At 44.2% G+C, this 20,767-nt stretch overlaps 1 protein-coding gene and 1 long non-coding RNA gene across 8 annotated transcripts in view; one reads left to right on the top strand and one right to left on the bottom strand.

The window, feature by feature from the left end:
• LOC146766221 (uncharacterized) overlaps window positions 1-13,101 on the top strand; it is an 87,833-nt gene extending 74,732 nt beyond the window's left edge. For 2 of the 3 annotated variants that reach the window (XR_014958099.1, XR_014958097.1), the window contains exons 3-5: window positions 102-193; window positions 6,433-6,528; window positions 7,640-13,101. This is a non-coding gene — a long non-coding RNA (uncharacterized LOC146766221). The remainder of the gene's footprint in view (window positions 1-101; window positions 194-6,432; window positions 6,529-7,639) is intronic. The other variant, XR_014958098.1, reaches the window with a different exon arrangement.
• LOC110475079 (contactin-3) overlaps window positions 11,338-20,767 on the bottom strand; it is a 103,688-nt gene continuing 94,258 nt past the window's right edge. For all 5 annotated transcript variants that reach the window (XM_077786187.2, XM_021538960.4, XM_085590292.1 and 2 more), the window contains 5 exons: window positions 20,188-20,303; window positions 19,365-19,551; window positions 15,518-15,630; window positions 13,750-13,918; window positions 11,338-13,222 (listed from right to left, as the gene is read on the bottom strand). In XM_077786187.2, coding sequence (XP_077642313.2) covers window positions 13,119-13,222; window positions 13,750-13,918; window positions 15,518-15,630; window positions 19,365-19,551; window positions 20,188-20,303 — 689 coding nt within the window. In that variant the 3' untranslated portion in view covers window positions 11,338-13,118. The remainder of the gene's footprint in view (window positions 13,223-13,749; window positions 13,919-15,517; window positions 15,631-19,364; window positions 19,552-20,187; window positions 20,304-20,767) is intronic.

Here is a 20,767-nt window from a genome sequence, read left to right as displayed (position 1 = left end):
GATCAGTTCTTCCTTGCAGAGCTGCTGTTGCTTTATGTAACTTCTGCTCTGAAACCTGAAGGCAGCAGTAAAATTTGGGTAACTTAATGCAACCCCCACAGACAGGACAGAGCTGAGGAGGAGAAGAGTTCTGGGGAGTTCAGCTGTCCTTAGGAGGATTAGAATCCCAGAAGAGGAAAGATAAAAGGACCAGGTAAGTGGTGAATCCAAGTAGCATCATATGCCATGGGAAGGTGTGAAGGCAGGGAGAGAAAAGGACAATCTCCTTTCCTCTTCCTCCCTCTGTCCAGGCTCTGTGGTAGATGTACACATTTATATATATGTTCATTTATAATGTGTATAAATGTACACATTTATACCTGCTGCAGTGGCACTCTGGGAGGCAGACACATGGAATTCCTCAAAGTGTTTTGGGGCTGGTGGCAGAGAAAATCCCTGAGATTTCACAATATTGGTTGACCTGAAGGGATATACCAGGGACTGAAGTAGTGAAAGGTGCTGCCCTTGGATGGGAGGCAGCAAGTAACAAAAAACTGACTCCAAAAATAAGACAAGGGACTTATTTGGATTCAGCAAGCAACTAAAAATCCCAGAACAAAGCCCCAGCAATTTTTGTCATGTTCCTCACTGGGATAAACGATGCTCTCAGCACCAGCAGTGCTGGTGGAGGCAGCAGAGCAAAGAACAAACGCACTCATGCAAGGGGCCTGGGAGGCCAGAGCTGAGTCTGGCAGAGCCCCAGGTGGCTGCTGTGCCTTGCTGAGCCTTGCTGGTGGCTTGGTGACAGCAGCTGCTTGTCCCCAGTGCCCCGTGTGGCACGGCTGGCACCGGGAGCCGCGGCTGTCAGAGCCACGCTCGCCCATCAGTGATGCGCTGAGCAGGGACCTCGAGGGCTCCTGAGAAACCCAAACTCATCTTTCATGATGCTGCTGGGCTGGTGCTTCCCTTCAGTTCAGTGGGAAATCAGCCCACTGCTGCTGTTCAAGGGAGGAAATTAGAAATTGGCCTTTTAAATTCCGCTGTGTGCAGCTGGGCTGGGAAATCCGAGGGGGTTTTGTTGCCGCTCTCAGTGCTGGGGTGTCACTGCCTGGTGTATGTGAGACAAGTCTGTGCCCTCCTCTCCCTCACTTGTGGCTTCAGAAGTTGTGTCCCCTCTCCGGAGGAGATGGAACCATGTGCCGCCTCACCAGCATGAGATAAATGGCCAGTGCAGAAGAGCTGGAATAAAAACCCTCTGGAGGGTGTGCACTGCTTTCTGGGGTCAGATCAGTCCCTCCAGGGGCTCTGCCCTGCCAGCTCCCCAGTGCATTTCAGGTGAATCCAAGGATCTTGGCTTGTGTTGCTGTTTAATTGCTCACCTGTATCAGCAGCATTCTAAGACATGAGCCACATCTAATCACAAACCCAAACAAAGCAGCAGTCACTCAAGTCCTTTATCTATTGGCAGGCAACACCAAGCCCTCATTTTTATCCATTCTGCATACACACAATTTTTCTGCAGCCTTCATCAGCACCAGGAATTCATCATCTGAGACTAACATTTATTTCAGTAAATCCAGTATGTGTCTGCCCCTGCCCTGACTGCTCAAACACACAGCCACATCAGAGCTGCTCGTTCGGAAGGCGATGACAAGGGTCATCATTTTATTCTTTATCTCTCGCTCTTGGAAGCCAAAGCAAGGCAGGAAACAGCATCCTGGGGAGCTCGAGGGTGTGGATGACAACCTTTCCATGCCTGGCTGTTCATCAGGGTGTCACAGGAGGATGAGGAGCAGCGGGAGGCAGAGCTGAGCATCGGTGCCCGCAGCCTCGCTGCCAGCCCTGTCAGCCCCTCCAGCCACGTGGGGAGAAGCCAAAGGGCAGAATTGCCATGTCAGGTAGGAAAGCTTCAGCCTGGTCAAAAATCAGCTTATTTTCTGAAGATGAGGCAGGTTTGAATTGAGTTTGAATGTTTCATGCTTCTCCCCTCAGGGCTGTGTTTTTGGGAAGAAGGTTTTGTTCGGCTACTTTCCACTTACGCGGCATTTACGTGCCTAAAAGGATTCAGCTGTCAGAGCCTGACAAGCACTGAAAAGCTCTTGTTAAGGTCACTGGTATCAGAGAAATGTCTCTCCTACAACATCCCAGCGAGTCAGGGCCACTGGCACTGGGAGACAGGGGCTGATGTCAAGGCACTGTGCTGCAGCAGGACCGTGCCCTGCTGTCCTGGCGCGGTGTCTCCTCCCGAGGAGAGCCGTGGAACTCTGCCCCAGCTAAGTGCAAAAAAAACCCCAGCTCTAAACATCCCTGACCTTTAAATTCAGGCTGCAGTGAACAGATCTGCTGCTAACCAAAAATCCAGGCTTGCTTTCATGTGCCTGAGTGTTCAGGGAATAGATGTAGCTTAACATGCAAATGCTGTGGCTTCCTGCAGCACGCCACTGCTTTTCAAGCTCTCTCATTTCATGCTGTTACCTCCATCCCTGCTGTGTCTGTGAAAAGAGCCTCTCTGAGGAAAAGTTTCCCACAGACACAAAACCCAACTGATGCTGTAAAAAAGCCCAACAACCAGTGACTTACAATTTAATTTCTAAATGCAGTGTCCATCTGCAACCTGGCAATCAGCAGCATCTGTGCTGCTGGCGTGTGGAGAAACCAGCCCCTCACTCCCTCAGGTTTCTGGCTGTGTGTTTTATATATTTGTCCTCATGTTTAAGTGAAGAAGTCCTGAATTTGTGAGCCAGGAGTCCTGTCCTGCCATAGGTGTGCAAGGGAAGGTTTTCCCTCTGGAGCAGCGATGCTCTAGTGCCCTTTGATCATCTGAGCATCTCTGTGTCTGAGTTCCCTTGCTCACAAAATTCAGTGTTCTACACAGAGAAGGAAATAGATATCTCTTGTCCCAGGTAACGAGCCATAAGAGAGGGAAAATGGCCTCAAGTTGTGCCAGGGGAGGTTTAGATTGGATATTACAAAGAATTTCTTCCCTGAAAGGGTTGTTAAGCCCTGGAAAAGGTTGCCCAGGGCAGCAGTGGGGTCACCACCCTGGAGGGATTTAACAGAGCTGTGGATGTGGTGTCTGGGGATGTGGTTTAGTGGTGACCTTGGCAGTGCTGGGTTAATGGTTGGACTTGATGATCTTAAAAGTCTTTTCTATCCTAAATGATTCTGTGGTTCTCTGTTCAAATGCCTTTTTTCTTATCACCACTGAAAAATGCTCTTCAAGCCCATGTACATCAGCTGCTGGGCAGGTGGGACTCATCAACAAATAATATTTTCTTGGCACTTTAAATATCTTCCTTGAACCTTTCTTGGATCCTTAAAGCAACACATGAGGCATTATTGACAGGTGAAATAGACAAAATGTTCTATGTTTCTCTAATTCTCTTTTTATTCTCTTCTAATTTCAATTTTCCCATTCTACGCCACTGCCATATTATCCAACATTTAAAGCATATTGTCCCTCATAGTGTCTGCTTAAATTTATAAGCTTGTCTGGTTGTTTTGGCCGCAGGAGACATCATGAATTCCATCAACAATTGCTCTCCTTGGGAGCTGGTCCCAGCCATGTGTGGCCCCAGCAGGAGCAGTGGGTCAGGAGCTGCTTTGGGAATGGCAGGACTCATGTGGCTGCACCTCAGCTGGGCTGGGACTGGAGAAAAGAGCACATGGAATATTGGAAGTTAATTCAAACTCCATAGAAATGGGGTAAAAAATGAGATTTAAAACTGATTTTCAGCAATTCAGTCCTGAAGTTGTGGCTATATGTAAGGGAGCCCGTTAGCAGATGATCCAGGCCAAGAAATCAAAGCATGGTCTCTAAAATCTGGGCTTTCATCCCAATATGCAGCTGGGTGTCCATGCTGCCCGGGTGTCAGGGAGAATTCTGATCCACGAGGCATCAAGAAAATCAAGAGATATTTGGTTAAAAGCCCTGAGGAGGGGCCTGACCCTGTCCCACACAAACTCCAATGAAGCAGGGAAGTGGCCCCACGCAGCAGAATCTCTTCTCTTGAGCTCCAAGAGCAGGAATGAGTTGCTCATAGGAAAAGGAGGTGCTGGGAGCAGTGCCTGGCTCTCAGCTGGGCTTTTCTCAGGCTCCACCACGGTGTTCATGCTCACATGGCATCACTCTGACCCCTCAGGCACCTTTTCCCTCTGAACTATCATGGACCACTCCTGAATTCTGGCAGCACTCACCCAGGACAGATGGGCTCTGCCTCTGACAGCTCCAAAACATCACAGAACTCTCATCTTCTGAAGAAAGCCTTCCCCAGATGGGTCTCATTTAAAGCATGGCCTTTCTCATTTCTTCCCAGAGGACAGCTAATTAAGTGCAGAAGGGACAGCTCTGCTCCTCCCAGGGCAGACACAAGTGGGTGTTTGATATCAAAACATTTATGGTTTGGTTTGGTTCCAGCACATCAGAGAGGAGAGATGATGAACTCAGTAGAATAAATATCAATAGATGTTTTGAACTCTCCATTTTGTCTGAGTTTACCAGAGCTGGCCAGAAAGAGGTGAATTCTTGAGAAATACCTTGTGGAAGAAAATGTGTCTAATTTTTTTACTGCAGTGGCCAAACCCAGTTCAATCTGTGTTATCTCTCGTGAGTTCTATTAATAGCCTGCTGCCAAAATTGGTGGTTGCAGCTGAGGAGCTCAGAGGAGGTTGAAACCAAGCTCTTCTCTTGCTTTCCAAGCTCTGCCTGCCCCAATCCAGTTGTTTCTGGCTGCCATCTCCCAGTCAGTTGTCTGTGGTGGGAAACTTTATTCCCTTTTCCTCTTGTGCATCAAAATGTCTCCAAGAGGAGATTCTCCTCCAGGCAGGAATCCCTGGAAACTCTGGATCTTTTCAATCTTTTCACAAACTGATTCCCAGCCTCATCTCTCTTCTCTTACATGAGCAATAAAATCCCTTCTCTCCTCCCCTTTAGCTGAACTAAAGTGGCCAATTTTTAACCTGCTTTTTCCAAGCGTGTCTGCATGGTACAAATGAGGAGTTCTGGCTTATCTTCTGTTATGTAAATATATTTTTGTGCTTCCCAAACAAAGTTTTTCTTTCCTTTTGATCTGGCTTTCTTGTAGCCAGTTTAACCTCCAGAAAGAGTCAGAACATTCACAGAGATTGTCCCCGGCATTAGTCCTGAGGAAAACTGGAGAGAGAAAAGAAAACTCCAAATTACTGCTGAAAGCAGCTTGTTTAGAATGGATGCTCACCAAAGGAAAAAGTCGTCTTTCAGTGTCCTTTTTAAAGCAAATTTTTGCTTAAAATAGCTGGGACCAATATAAAAATAGCATTTGCTCAGTGTGATATAAGATGAAAGTGGTGCTTTTCCAGGGAGGTGGCTGTGCCCCAGACTTGTGCTGTGGGCAAATCTCAGAATTGCTGGAGTTATTTTTACCCCTCTGCACTTTTTGTGCCTAAATTTTTCACTGATTGCTTTGGGCTGTGATGGCAGGGCAGGTGTAGCATTCCCAAAAGAAACTTCAAACTTCTACAAGAAGAGGCTGATTTCAGTTTTACTGATTTCACAGCATTAATTTTTATTAGAGTTATTTCACAGTGTCACCATATAGAGTTACATTTCCTAATTCTAAAACTAGCACCAAAGCACCAGTACTAGAGGGAAGAAAAAGAGCGCATGCAGTCTGTAGATAAAAATGTTTAATTCCACTTAAATTTGTTATTATACAGAAGATGTAACAGTAAATATTTTGGCAGCATTTTGGGTAGAATGACAGCAGAAGGTCTGGCCAAACTCATGGTTTTGTTCCAGTGGTCAGGGCTACCAGAATGGTTTTTATCTGGCAAAAATACATACAAATAAATAAATATAACAATATATATACATTATATATATAAGTACCTAAAATTAATATTTTCTATACTATATATTATATATGTTATTATATTTAATAAAGAAATTGTATATCTAGAAATACATTAAAATATATAAAGATACATATATATGTAGATATATAAATTATAAACAGAAATATATAAATATATATATATAAATATAAATAAATATATATATATATGTATATAAAATTTTATATATGGAATTTATATAGGGCTTACATATGTGTTTTCCTGGATGCTTCCCAGGTCTGCTGCTGGTACCTCCTTGAGGAAAAAGTGCCTTTATTGTAAAAACCAACCAGCTGAAGATGTTACTGAGGTCATGGATGTGAAGGCAGGAGGAAGCCCTGCCCTGGGAGGCTCTGCCTGGAGCCTCCTGGTGACACTCTGGAATTGCAGCCAGCAGGAAAACTTGGCAGAGCTTTGCTGTGCCTCAGCCCTGCCCTGCTTCAGCAGGGCTGATTGATCAGCCCAAGGCTGCAGAAATTGGGGTGAGGGATTCATTAGCCTGGGATCAGGCCCTCAGCACTGGATACTCTGCTTGCTTGAAAATAGGTAATTAATGGTGCTTTATTTTTTCACGTTTCCCAGGCAACACAAACCCCCAAGACATTGTTTTCCAGACCATGAACTGATGCTTTTGGCTGCTGCAGAAGCTGTCCCATCTCGTCTGAAGCTGCTGAAAAGGTACCAAAGCCATATTTTTTGTCATTATAGTCTATTTACATCCTATATCCAAAAAGCAATGATGATCAGATGCTGCTGCTGAAATGATCTGCTCTCACCACAGAACTCATTCAATCAGCAGCAGAGTGCTCTGCTATTCAAATAGATAATTAGTGTTGTGACAAGGGTGACTGTAAATGCCTCAGTTTGCTGGCAATGTTAGGAAGTGTGACAAAAATTAAATTATTTGTCTGCCTTAAGCATGGCCCTCCTTGGATTGTTAATGAGGGAAATTCTTGTTAAACACTTGTCCTGTTCAGACTCCTTTACAGGTGCTGGGAGAATGATTTATTCTTTGTATCAACAGGGCTTTCCCCTGTTTTCCCTGACTCCTTTTTTGTGCTTTTCCCTGATGTGAGAGATCATTGCTTGTGTTCCAGCACGACAGAGAGATTTTCCCCAGGGACAGCAATCCCTCTCCTGCCCATCCTGGGAAGGAACTGGCTCAGGGGAAGCCTTTGGGTGCTCTAATCTCAGGGGAAGTCACAGCAAAAAAAAACAAAACAAAAAACCAAAAAACCTGCAGTTCTCTCTGGGGCTGCAGGGTCAGGGCTGCCTCAGGGTTGGTGTTCCTGGCTGTCCCTGCCTCACTTTGCAGGATCAGGAGGCTCCAAGACTCCTGAGCAGGAGGATGCTCTGGAAGCAGGGAGCCCCTCTGGAGCTGCCCATGGCTTCTGTGCAAAGGAATCACATTAAATGTGTATTTTCATCCATGGCCACGTGCTTTGGCAGCTGGGCTTAGGTCCCACCTTTTCCCAAGGGGATGCAAACCCTCCCTGTGTCCTGGGACACTCCAGTCCTGCAGCCTTGGCTCCTGATGGAGCAAATCCCTGTCCCTGCTCTGCAGTTCTGCATCTCGAGGAGTGCAGGATTTGGGAGGGTCAGGGCTGAGCAAGCAGCAAGGAGCTGGGCTCCCCCAGAAGTTTCTCCTTCCTGATGGACAATTTTGGCTGTCCCACTGTCCTAGGAGCTGGGTTGAGTTTAAATTGTCACGGGCTGGATGAATGAACATCCTGAAGTTGCATCCTTTCACAGGCTCCTAACGGGATGCTGTTGATTCTTCTTTTTTCAGCCTCTGCCAGTGCCTTGATGTTCTCCCCACCAAGGGAATTAATGTCTGGGAAGGAATGGAGAGCACAGCACAAAGAGCAGGCATGGTCCAGACCTCACAGGACTAATTATGCTCTTAAAGGGTGAGAAAATAATCTCGGGTACATTGGGAAGAAAGCATCTCAGTAATGGTGCACGGGGTTACAGGCATGTCTCCTATATTTGGGCATTTGAAAAAAAAAAATAAAAAGGGTTTCAAAGACACTTTTTGACCTCAAAAAGATCAGTGAGCAGTTCAAAAAAAGAAATTTAATTCCAAGTTGAGTTTATCATGTTTTCTTGACCCTTAAGGATGGAAAAAGCAAAGGAAGGATGCACATGAAGGTCCTGTGAAATTCTAATATCAAAAAACTCTCATGCACAAACTGCGAAGTCTGAAAACAGAGTTCAAACCCACAGCAAGCGAAGAGCAGGGGATGAATTCCAACGAGGGCACTGCAGACACTGCAGCCTGGCAGCTCAGGCTCTGCAGGAGCAACCAAAGTGTTGGAATCTGTGCTATTGAGATGATTCTGAGATTGTAAAAGTCTCTGTCTGTCAGCCCCCTGCCAAAGCAGAAGCCATAATTGGTCTGTGCTGGTTTCCAGGTTGTTTATTCTGTTGATCTCTCACATGTTCTGCTGCCCTGCCCAGCTCTGTCCTGCAGGGCAGCGTGTGGGGCTCTGCCCTCAGTGGGATGTGACAAACATTAAATACCAGAAACTCCCTGGGCTGGATTTACAAGAACGTGCCAATATCTGTCACCTACGTTGGACAGTGTGTCCCCAGCCTGAACCAACAGAAAAATGCCAACACCACAGTGAGACATGGAGGGCATGAAGAAGGAGAAAAAGGACAAGGCACACCCAATTTCCTCCATCTTGTCCCCATTTGGACCCCTCATCTAGAATCCTAAAATTTTACTTTTGCACCCGTGCCACACTTAATTATTACTGATATCAAACACTCAGAGCTTGTAATTGATCCTGTAAGATTGAAAACTCTTTTCCATGGGCAGAGATCACAGCCAGTGTCTCTGGGGCTCTGTCCAGGGGGGTTCCTGACCCCTGCCAGGGTCCCAGACCTGCCAGGGCAGCCAGAGGGAAGCTCTGGATTCCCACACCAAAGGAAAGGTGAGAGTCTCTTTATTGAAACACCAAATTCTGGGGGCAGCTCTGAGAGGCAGGACAGAGGACAGCCACTGGCACAAGAGGAAAACAGGGAAATGGATCCCAAATGGGTGCCAGGGTTATTTGAGAGTGACAGTGGGCTGTATTTGTCGCAAATACTCGTGCACAAACACACTGGTGCCTTCTGAGGGCATCTCCTAGGGACAGTCCCTTGCTCTGGCACCACCTGCCAGCAGGAGGAAGTGGCAGAGCTGGCACAGGACTGTCCTGGAGGGGATGTCCCAGGGGTGACAGTGGGGTGTTCCACCCTCAGCCACCTTGGGAAATACTTCCGAGCCAAAGGTAAGACTCTGAAAGCTGTGCAACAGAGCTTGCTGAGGCTGCTGAGTTCACAGGATTCACAGAATGAGATCTTCAACATCATCCAGCCCAACCCAGCCCCAACACCTCAGCTGAAAGGTGGCTGTGCTCAGCTGGGGCTGGGCTCTTTCTCCAGGAACTGACAGCACCAGAGCACACAGCCTCGAGCTGCACCAAGGGAAATTTAGGTTGGATATTAGGAAAATGTTTTTTACAGAAGGGGTGATAAAGTTTCTGGAATGGCTGCCTGGGGAGGTGGTGGAGTCCCCATCCCTGGGTGTGTTTAACAAAGCCTGGATGTGGCTCTGGCTGCCAGGGTTGAGTTGAGGTGTTGGGACTGGGTTGGACTCGATGTTCTTGAAGGTCTTTTCCAACCCAGTGATTCTGTGAGTTCAGCCTGGAAAATGAGCAATTCTCCCTCCTGGGCTGCTCCCTCCTCCTCAGAGCCCCAGGCTCTGTGGGATTGCCAGGAAATCCCTTTTCCCAGGGACACGGCTGCTCCCCAGAGCTGCTGAAGGTGCTCCACATCCCCCAGCCCTGGCAGCTCCAGGCTCCCAGGGCCTCTCTCCATCCATCAGCCCTGACAAAGCAGCAGAAGGTGCACTCAGGTCTGTCTCTGCTAAACACATCCCTTTTTATTGATTTGCAGGAGTTCACAGCATTAGCATAAAACAATCGAGGCGGCTGTTTCCCCTAAGAGAGCCAGGGCTTGTTTACAAACTCATTTTATTTTCACAATATTCCTCTGTTATTTATTTCAGACAGAGCTGCCAGATGAATGCACTCCCTCATGCTGGACAGCTTGCTTTATTGCCTGTTATTAAGACATAACAGATATAACCTGACAGGCACTGCCCACATCTGCCTGCCACCACTGAAAGGCAAATTAAGTAGAAAATAAGAGATCTCCAATATTTCCTTGGCCTGAAGTGATATTAGTTTTTAACTCATTTTGTATTCATAGAGAATCCTGCATGTTTGTAACATATCCCGCAGTGAACTGTTCAAAGGAAAAGTTGGGTTTTAAAAAATTCTTACTCCAAGTACCTCTGAGAAATTCAGGCTTTAGAATGCAGCTCTGATGTTGGATGAGGAATTGAAAATAATGCAATTTTTAAAACTATGACTGAAGCCTACCATTCTTCCTTATGAGATTTCAAATATTAGATGTGACAAAGTGATGGTTATTCTGGGGAAGCCTAAGCCCAATGGAATGGCAGAACCACCTTCCCCACCACCTGTAGTTGTTAAGTAATTGTATAAGTTGTATAAGTAATTACTTATACTTGTTGTATAAGTAATTCTAGTCACATTTTTCATTATTATTTTTTTCTTCCCTTTTTTTTTTTTTTTTTCACCCTAGGACTGAGTTTCTAATTTGGGATAGTCACAGGAGCTGCTCTGGAAATGCCTGCAAGATGCAGGATTATCCCTTGCTGCCTCTCCAGCTTTTCCTCCTGCACTTTCCCAATGCCAGCTTGTTTTTTATCAACTCACTGGAGAAACAAGACAATTCTATTAATGCAAATAACCCTGAGCTGCATTAACATGACAGGAGGAAGAAAGAGAGCTCAGTTTAAAGGAAGAGTAATCTGGACACTGGAGGAGGCAGAGCAAGGCAGGAGTGCCCACCTACAACCACCTGACAGGAAAAATCTGATTTACTCAAGAAAAATTACTCCACTCTTTGTGTGTAAGCACACACTTGAGATTTGTTGGGATCATTATTAACCCTTATTGCAGTGCCTGGATCAGCTCCCTATTATGCAGGTAGGATCCAAAACTTAAAATAAATAGTTGTGCTGTGCCTGTGTTCCCCAAAAAAATTGGTTTTAGTGCTGGAAAATCTCAGGTTTTATGGGAAGCTGCAGGGTGTAAGGAACAGGCAACTGCAGCAGCAAACAGGGCCTGCAATTTAATGCTAAATAGTGATACACTGAATAAATTATTATAAAAAATGAACTCTTCCTCAGTATAATTACAGTGGTTGTGTTTTTTTTTTTTTTTTTCCACTTTAGGGAAGAGGAAACAGTCTCATTGGATAGATGGGAAATGGAGGTGGATTTTTGCCCATCCTGATGCAAACCCAGGCAGAGGAGGCACTCAGAAGCTTGAGCACAACCATTTTTAGATGTATTAAACCCCCAACGTGTGCAAACATGTAATAGAAACAAGCAATAACACTTTGAGATTTTCTATTATCCCTCAATGTAATAAATATTTTATTACAGCAATAGAAAAGAATGCATACAGATAACCATAGGATACACACACAACTGGAAGTTCAAGGATAAATTTCAACCTTTTCAATATGAAACAAGGTACTGGGTACATATCTCATGGAGATATAGAACTAGAAATCAAGTAATAATACAATGTAAGCGCATGAAAAATGGGCAGTACAGGAACCCGGACTAGAATTTTGTGAAACAAGAGCAAGAGTCACCCTTTGTTGCATGAAATATAACTATTTACTCACTAGGAACACCTGGATTTCCATGTCCCACCCACCCCCCTGTTTGCAAGTGTCTGAAAACAACACTGGTCAGCCACATGGAAAAGCAACTAATTTTTAACTCTTTTATGCTCTCTATGTACAGTATATACAGCTCCTGCTTTCCTCAGCAGCACTTTGTCTCATCTGCCAGCTGAATGCATATCAAGGTATTTTTTTCTACTGTGCTACCATAATTTTATGGATCCTGGTTCTCCCTTTGTAGCTGTGTGTATTGTAATAGTATTGTGAAATGAAAAAAAAACCCCAGTCTTTGAGAGGAGATGCTTTATGTCATGTGAACATGTGCTGAACAGGGATGCTGTGACCTCTCTAAAAGGTGTCTAAAAGGCTGATGTGACTGAAGCCACAACTCTTAAAAGTCAAATGGAGCAGGATTAATTTATCTTTAATTTACTGCCATGAAAGAAAGCACAGATTTCTCTTCAACAGCAAGCCTGAAGTGTTGTTGTACCATTTTTTTTAATATCCTATGAACTTCCCAGACTGATGTGACAGCAGGTGGGACAGAGCAGAACTGGCTCCAGGGCAGCAGGAGGGAGAGGTCTGCCTGCAGGTCTGAATTCAGGGTGTTTGCAGTGCAGGGGGCAGGGAGAGGAGCAGGAGGATTTGGGGATGCAGCTCTGGGAGGGAGGGAGGGAGGGAGGGGGTGGCTGTCCCTCTTCCTAAGGCCGTGGTGCCCCTGCAGCTCACCAGGGCTGCCAGCTGGGCAGGAGGACAAGAAATCACCCTCCAGGTGGGAGAATCTGGTTTTGAAGGAAGCACCTGGTTAGGGAAAGGTGAGGTGGGATGAGCACATGGATTTCAGAATTTGCTGGGTATTTGAGAGGTGCACAAGAACATCCTCAATCACAGCTGGGAGATAATTCCTCAGGAGCAGCAGTGGAGGCCCTGCCTTTGCCCTGCTCCAGATGGGATTTCTTTGGAGATTTCTCTTGGGATTTTTTTTTCCATTTAGAGCAACTCCCACAAAGGGCAGCAGGAAAATGATCCGAACTGCTGGGTGATGGCACTGCCTTGGGAGCAGCCACGGGGTGCTCGTGTTACCCTCCAGCTGGTAACAGCCACAGCTCTGATTTCACCCCTTCCACGTCAAATGCTATTTTAGCAATGCAGGACAGACCCAGAACAATTCAGGGCTGCTGCAAAAATGGGGTTTCTCACTCTCCCTCACAGCCCTGACCTCACAGTGCCATCCCTCCCCGTCTATCTCAGACTGTATCTGAAGTATGTAACATGTAAACTCCTTTGGTTCAAGTATTAAGGCATTTTAGATTCCTTTCTAAAGGATTTGCTAAACTTTACATGGTATTTTTACTTCAACTTACAGTGAAATATAAAGAATTTAAAAACACGCCAGGATAGAAGAAAAAAACATGCATTAACCACTGCAGTGTTTTTAAAAAAATGCACTTTAGTAACCAATTTTTTTTTTTTTCCCAGCAAATGCAAATATATCAGCACAACACAGAATTAAGGGTCAAGGAAAATATTGTTGCTAAGAAGCTGGAGACACTGAAGATACTCAAGACAGATGGGCCAGAACCTCTTGCATCCATACCTGTGACAAAGGAAAAAATGAATTCAGGATTAAATGAAAGCATAAGTACGTGCTGTGCCACATTATTACTCTTCCTAGATGCTAAGCAAAAATTACTGTAAATTTTTTCTTAGAAGTAGTAGAGATGTATAAAAATAAGAGTAAATATTTAAAAAATTCAGAGATGCTGTGATCATGAATGGTTTTAGTTCTCTGGTGGTGTTTGGTCAAATGTTGGACTCGATGATCTTGGAGGTCTTTTCCAACCTTAATGATTCTGTGCATCCACTTTCAAGGTAATTGTTTTTAATTTGTTTAAAAAAAGGATAAAGAGTAAAAAAAGTAACATTTTTAATACCAATCTCCATGGCAATTTACCAGTTCAGCAGAATGGAGTTTGCCATGCATAAGGGCAGGAAGACTTTAAATGCTTTCCTTTTTATTACCTTATTACCACAAAAACGTCTAAGCGTTAATTTTAAGAATTTTCCCCCCATCAACAAAGGAAGCAAAGACAAGCTGGGACAAAATGAAGTGGTTCAACCTACTGGCTAGTCTGGGGATGAGGATCTGCTCGCTGCTGCTGCCATCTCCCCCCTCCGTGGTGGCCCTGACCTCGATGAAATAATCGTCCTTGAGCTGCAGCCACAGCTCGGCCGTGGTCGTGGCCGTGGTCAGCTCCTCCACCCGGCTCTGGCTGCTGGTCCTGTACAGAACCTGCAACACAGCACACCCTCAGCCCCTGCCCTGCCCCCAGCAAACAAGCTTTCAGCTTTTGGAAGCGATGGGATGAAAGGAAAGATCTGATTTTTGGTTAATATTCCAGGGCGGAATTGTATTTAAGGGAAGAAGGGAACATCAATCAAGTGTTCTCTTTTGAACACTGATTCAAAAATGTTCAAAGATTTGAACATTTTGAGATGTTCAAAACCATTTTTTTGAATGTTTTTTTGTTAAAAAAAAAAAGAATTAATTTCTCATTCATTTTAAAACCTTTTTCACCTTTTATTCCAGATATGATTTAAAATGGCACAACGGATGCCAATACATATTATGTACTATTTTTTTTACAAGATGAAATAATGGGTGGTGGGACACTGGAACAAGCTGTAAACATGTACTTCTTGCCAATAAAACTCGGTGAGTGATGAGATCTTCAGCCTAAATCTTTTATTCAGGAATATATCATGCGGATTCAGCTGTACAGAGCTTAGCAGGAGCATCCTCAGCTGCTCTTTTGCACACACTTTGCATGACATTTTAAAGCACTTCTACATTTGTGTGCTGATCAGATTTAGAGCAGGTGTAACTGGGTAATTTCTATCAGAGAAATGAACATGGCCCACAGCAGGTAAGAGAAGAAAGGTTTAATAGTATCAGTTTAATATATGTGATAATATATAATAAATGTAATAAATACACCTGGCCAGCAATGGAAGCTGCATCCATCAGGCTGTATGTTATTTATTTCTTTCAAAGTTTTATCCATTACACATTTAAATTAAGAGTTATGGATTGGTAAGTGTTTAAATGTTCTCAGATCCAGGTGTGGGTGGCATCCCACGAGCTGAGCAATGCCAGCACGGGCAGGAAAAGGGATTAGAGGACATTAATGGTGAGACACTGTCAGAATACCATTTAAAATCCCTAAAAAGGAGACCCCAGTGAAATGCTTTAGGGGTGGGATTGTGCATGCAAACAGACAAGTGCTGGAATTCTAGATGCTGAGAATTTGAAACTTTCCGTGCTTAAAAACACAGACCTACAAGAGAACACTACATTTGACCTGAGGTCATGGAACAGGCTTTTAAAATTGATTAATAGCACTGGGATTATGGGTGTGGAGTTGGTTAAAAGTCTGTAACATCACAGGGTGGAAAACTTAAGAGTTTGGGATTTTAGAATCTAGAAATAAATATGAAGCAAGATGAAGGTTTTAGGGTGGAGGCAGGTTGTTCTTCTTCACCTTCTTCTTCCTTCTTCTCCATGGGTTTGGGTGATGTTTTGTGATTGGACAGAAAAGTCCACAGTGCAGGCTTCGAGGGATTAATTATTGGGTTAAAAGGGAAAGTAATCTAGGTGTTCTTTCTTAACTGGATATTTTAGTTTTAGAAGACCCTGTAACAAGAGTTAGTTAGCCATTCTGTGCCTTGCTGATGAAAACGCAAGGCAGTGAGGCTGTAACATAGACAAGGAATAAGAAACACCCGAGTCCAAACATGGAATACTGTCTGAAATGACTTCAGTCCCGACCTCGAGAAATGGACAGACAAGAAATCCCAGCTCTGGGCTGTTCCCAGCTCTGTCCCCACTGACCTTGTACCCCGTGACCTCGGACTCGTTGTCCATGGCTCTGACCTCCTCCCAGCTCAGCACAACCCTGGAGTCGGTGACGTTCCACACCACGTTCCCTGGAGGTTGGCTGGGGGCTTCAAGCACACGACAAAAGCAGGACTTTAATTGAATTGCCATTGGTGACTGATTCAGCTGCTCAGGTAATTGGCTGCCACTGCACTTGGGATGCAAAACCAACCCCAGTGCAGGCTCCTCTCTGTGCACGTTATGGTTCAGAGGCTAAATTCGAAAAACAAGGAAGGAAAAAGCCAAAACGGCACACAAATGTTGTTTCTGAAGTTGAAATATCTGTTGCTGGTCCTTCATTCAATACAGCCAGACAGAAGCATGTGCCTTAGGACATGGGTGATTAATCACAAACTATTTTGTACAAACTATTTTATTACAAACAATGGGTGATGAAGAACAAACTCTAATGATGGTAACAGATAATTTCTAGGTTTAGTACAGTGCCAAGATTAAGAAAATTCTTCACAATAGAGTTTTAGACAAATTTAGTCTCAGTGATTATTCAAATTTACCCACTATGTTGATTTACTTTAAGATGTTTGTTATGGAAAATATTTGCAGGTCTTTTTTGTCTGTTGGCTCTTCCAACTCGAGTTGTGGTTCTGAAGTGAGCCTGTGCCAAAAGTGGGCTTTGGCCACGGAAATCTGCAGGGATTTTTGGTTCATTAGCAACCCAAGCCTGTTATTTGCAAAGCAGCTGCATGCTTTGGGCTCTGCCCCCTCGTGCACCTTGGAGCTGCCAAACCTCCTCAAACACCTCAGGTTGGTTTCCCAGAAAATGGGTCCTGCAGTGACACAAATCAATGATTAAAATCTTTCCTAAATGTGTTAAGGAAAACAATTTACTGCTGCTGTCACCTAGTGGAGGCAACTGCTGCTTAGATGGACTGAGCTGTGATTTGAGAGTAGGTTCCAGTTTTACACTCAGAGTGGTTTTGAACACTTGTATCCATGTACTTATGGGTTTTTTCCTTTATCCCCCCCCTCCTCTTTTCAATTCTCTCACACAGGAAGTTCTCTGTCTTCTTCCCATAAGCACTCAGATCAAAACCCACCTGATTATACTCAAAAAACAGAAAAAAACTCCTGACACTTAAAAAAAAAATATTTCAAAGTCAACCAACCACCCACAGCTATTTTTTCCACTATTTGTCGTGTTCTGTGTACTGAGGAAGATTTAACCTGATGTTCTAATAATAACCACTTCTTGTAAATGTAAGAGGAGATTGTTTCACTCCTTAGAATGAAGTGTTACAGCATGTATGAATCGTTTTCACACTGAGATATTACAGCTGAATTTCAAAGGAAATGAGTCATCCCTGAAATCCACAACAAAATATTAAGATGACAAGTGGAAAAAAAAAAAAAAAAGAAGAGTAATTATCTATAAAAACTGTAAGCCTCTGTCTGTGGGATTCAGAAGCTCCATTTGCTGCAGAGACCAAAATCTCCAGCAATCGTCAGTGCTCAGAACTTCATTTGTGGCAGGTCCTGATCCATCAAGTCACATCAGGACATGTCCAAGGAGCTGCAGGGATTTCTGAGCTGCTCAGGAGCTGAAAGCTGCTCCCAGGCAGGAACTCCTCCCAGAATTAGGAGATGATGGACAGAACATTGGGTTTTATTTTAAGACTTTCGAAATATGAAATAATTGTTACAACTTAGCCAAGTCTTCCCCACCCACTTGGCATTTTGCATAGCAATATTTAAACCTCCACTTGTTATTCTGGGCTGTAAATATGCATATTTCAAATTTTAAAGCAAAGGTATACTTTCAATTTTGAAATCCACCGCCAGTAGAACTGTTTGTGTTTGATATGGGAAAGAGTTTCTGAGATGTACCTGGCAGGTCCTGTGGGAGAATGCAAACCCTTCACAGTGAAAACCACACCGATCACGAATATTCAAATTAAATCACAAACTGGGATTGATTAAAAATTACACATTTGAATGAAAAATCACTTTTTTCTACTGCAGTAGCATGGAGAATTATTTCTCTCAGCAATTCAACTAATTTATCAAAATCTTCACACTGACATTACATGCTTTTGCTCTCCTTACTCACCAGAAAGATCCATGGACATAATGCCATTAATTTTCCTTTTTAATTATTCCAAACAGCAGCATCTTGCCCAAGGGCCTGATCCAGATCCTGCTCACACCACTGGCATCAGGGGCTTGTCCAGCTCTCAGTCACACATCCCAAAAGCAGGGGGCACACTAAAAAAGGACTGAAAATCCCTGAGCTAACCAGCCTGGCACCACCTCTAGTGAGCAGCCACAAAGATGATTAATTAGAAAAAAATTCCTTTTCCCATGTCCTGTCCAGGCTGCAGGCAGTGAGTCACTTCAGATCAGCCAGTTCATGGTAATTGTGCATATAATATATTAAAACTCTGGCAAATCTGAGTTGGTTTAGTCCTCAGTGACAGACTGACACTCATTTTTGCATAGAATAATTTCTGATAAACTAGCTTATTTCATAATATTAATGCTACAACTCTGTCTGCTCGGGGGATGTTAATGAATATTGCAGGGAATTTGACCCTTCAGACAGATTTAATTGTATGTTCTTGTGCCTCTGACAGAAACACTTTGAGACTGATGACCCTGATTTCGAGCTGTATTACCACGGAGGAGCACACTAAAAATATTTCCACTTGTAGAAAAATTAGTGCAGCCTTTGACACGCTGTTCTCCAGCTTAATTTTGCAGTAGCAGCAGCAGAGTGGCCTCTTGTGCAATTTGTTCAAGGGGAAACAGTGGACATGAAGGATTGTTTTGCATGAACTCCATGAGGTTCATTGCATTTCAAAACCCATGCCCTAGAGAACTTATAAATATGTTATAGAACGCTGAAAAATTCAACAAGTCTCTCTTTTTTTTTTTTTTTCCTTCTAAATAACAGAGATTTTTCTTTTCAATTTCTTCCAGTCATTAGCAGCATAACAAAGGCTCAGTGCAGAAATTACAGATCTTCCTTGGCCTCCCCTGGCATGGCTGGGATTTACCCACCCTGCTGAAGAGGAATGTGGAAGCTCTGTGCTTGGTGGAAATTTAGGTCACTCAGGCTGTGATTCCCAGGAATTCCACTGCTTTTTTTTACCCTCTAAATGCTTGAAAGGCAAGATATATTCCATTTGCCATCTGTAGGGTAGTTATCTTGTGTTAATTAGGCAGTTTTTCCTTATCTCTTCCACAACTCAGGGCAGACACGTGCTGATAATGAGCTATTGAATGTCACTGGTGACTGATAAGAACTGTAACATCCCATTGTGGGATGCTCTGCCCAGAGGGAGGAGACAAGCATTCCTACCTGGATATAATCTGGGTTTTTGGGACAGCAGCACGGCTTTTCCTGCACTGGATTTCCCAAAGGAACAGCTGCTTCTTCCACTGCATCTTCAGAGGAAAACTGCACCCTGTTCTACAGGATAACTGCTCCAAGAGAACCACACCTGACACTCCTGGAGGACTCCAGCCACAATTCCCAATTAAACTGCCACCAACACCCTGACCAACAGGGTGTCAGGTTGTATTCCGACTCTGTCAGTGTTGTTTTGGTTCACTGCATTGTTTATTTTATATTTTATTTCCTTCCCTAATAAAGAACTGTTATTCCTGCTCCCATATTTTTGCCTGAGAGCCCCCCTTAATTTCAAATTTTTAACAATTCAGAGGGAGGGTGTCTACATTTTTTTTTCCCCATTTAGGGGAGGCTCCTGCCTTCCTTAGCAGACACCTAGACAGTGCTGCCACTCCATCTATGCCTCTGGCCACTCCAAAGTGGGGTACTCACGTGGCTTTTTGGTGGTGGCATTGACAGTGGCACTGAAGGGCCCTGCTCCAGCGCTGTTGTAGGCACGCACAGCTGTGTAATAAGCCAAGTTGCTCCTCAACCCCGTAATTTTTATTGATGTCTCATTCCCTGCTGCTTTTACTCTGTTTGAAGATTCTTCTTTTTGGCCTTTATTCCAGTACCTAACCTAGGAGATGAAAACCAAAGCATTTAAAACTTGCATGGAAGGGGCTGTTCACCCACGGTGTTGTGCTAGACTTTTTTAAGTGCATTTTTTTTTCACTTCAGCTGAAAAAGGTAGAAATACATTAAAGTTTCAGAAATATGTTTACTGTGCAAAAAACCCAAAAAACTCTTATCCATCTGCTTCTCACGCTTGCTGCTCTTTTCAGTTGTGACTGCAGGAAAAAGGCAATTGAAATATTAGATCTTGCTTGAACTAAAGAATGACAAGAAGAAAACCATTACTTCATTAAGAAGGAAACAAGCTCAGAAAAATGTACCTTATAAAGAAGTTTCTTTGAAAGTAAATCTAATTCTGAAAAAAATGTTAGCTTGGAGTTATGCCAGACATGTGACTATCTATCAGCACAAGAAGCAAAACCCCACAGAACAAAGTTGGGTTTTTCTAACAAAGATAGAAAAAAAATTGTCCTTCTCCTGGCTGTAGGTGGGGCAGGAAGAGCAAGATTTGGGGTGAATCTGTGTGGGTGTGCTGCAGCCTGCACGACCCTTCTGCCCCATGGCCCTTTACAAAGAGGAGTGGATTTTACCTAATAAATAGGGTTGATCGACTGAAATATTTTTATGTCCACAGACTCACCTCATAGCCCAGCAGCCTCCCATTGCTCATCTTCCAGGGGATGGCTGTCCAGGACACCTGGATGGCCGAGGAGGACAGGCTGGTGGCAGACACTCCCGAGGGGGCTGTGCTGGGCTCTGTGTTGGGAAATCAACACGGGACAGGTGACAGCAGGAATAAACCTGAAACCTGTCCTCATCCCACCCCACCTCCCTTCCCTGAGCTGCTGCTGGAACTGATTTTGAATTCCTGCTGGAATTGATTTTGAATTTTCATATTTCCCAGTCCTGCACTGTACTGGTGTGACTCTGAACTCCACACAAAGTGTCAGCAGCTCTGCTCACAGCTCAGGCACACAGAACAATCCTTTTCCAGCCCAGAACCAGCTCAGGCACACAGAACAATCCTTTTCCAGCCCAGAACCAGGGACACCGCTGTAGCTTCAGCCCAAGAAGTGCAAACAGGGAATGGAGGGGGGCAACCTGGGAGGGTGGGACTGCATCACCCGGAGCTGGAATTGGACAATGAACCCCAATGTGGAAACGGACTAAAATTTATAAAAGTGTGAGAATTCGTGGGGTCCATCTGGGGTGTAGCCCTG

The sequence above is a fragment of the Lonchura striata genome, chromosome 12, assembly GCF_050655825.1.
Source record: "Lonchura striata isolate lonStrDom1 chromosome 12, ASM5065582v1, whole genome shotgun sequence".
Lineage (NCBI taxonomy): Eukaryota > Metazoa > Chordata > Aves > Passeriformes > Estrildidae > Lonchura > Lonchura striata.
This window is presented reverse-complemented; position numbering and strand designations above follow the sequence as displayed.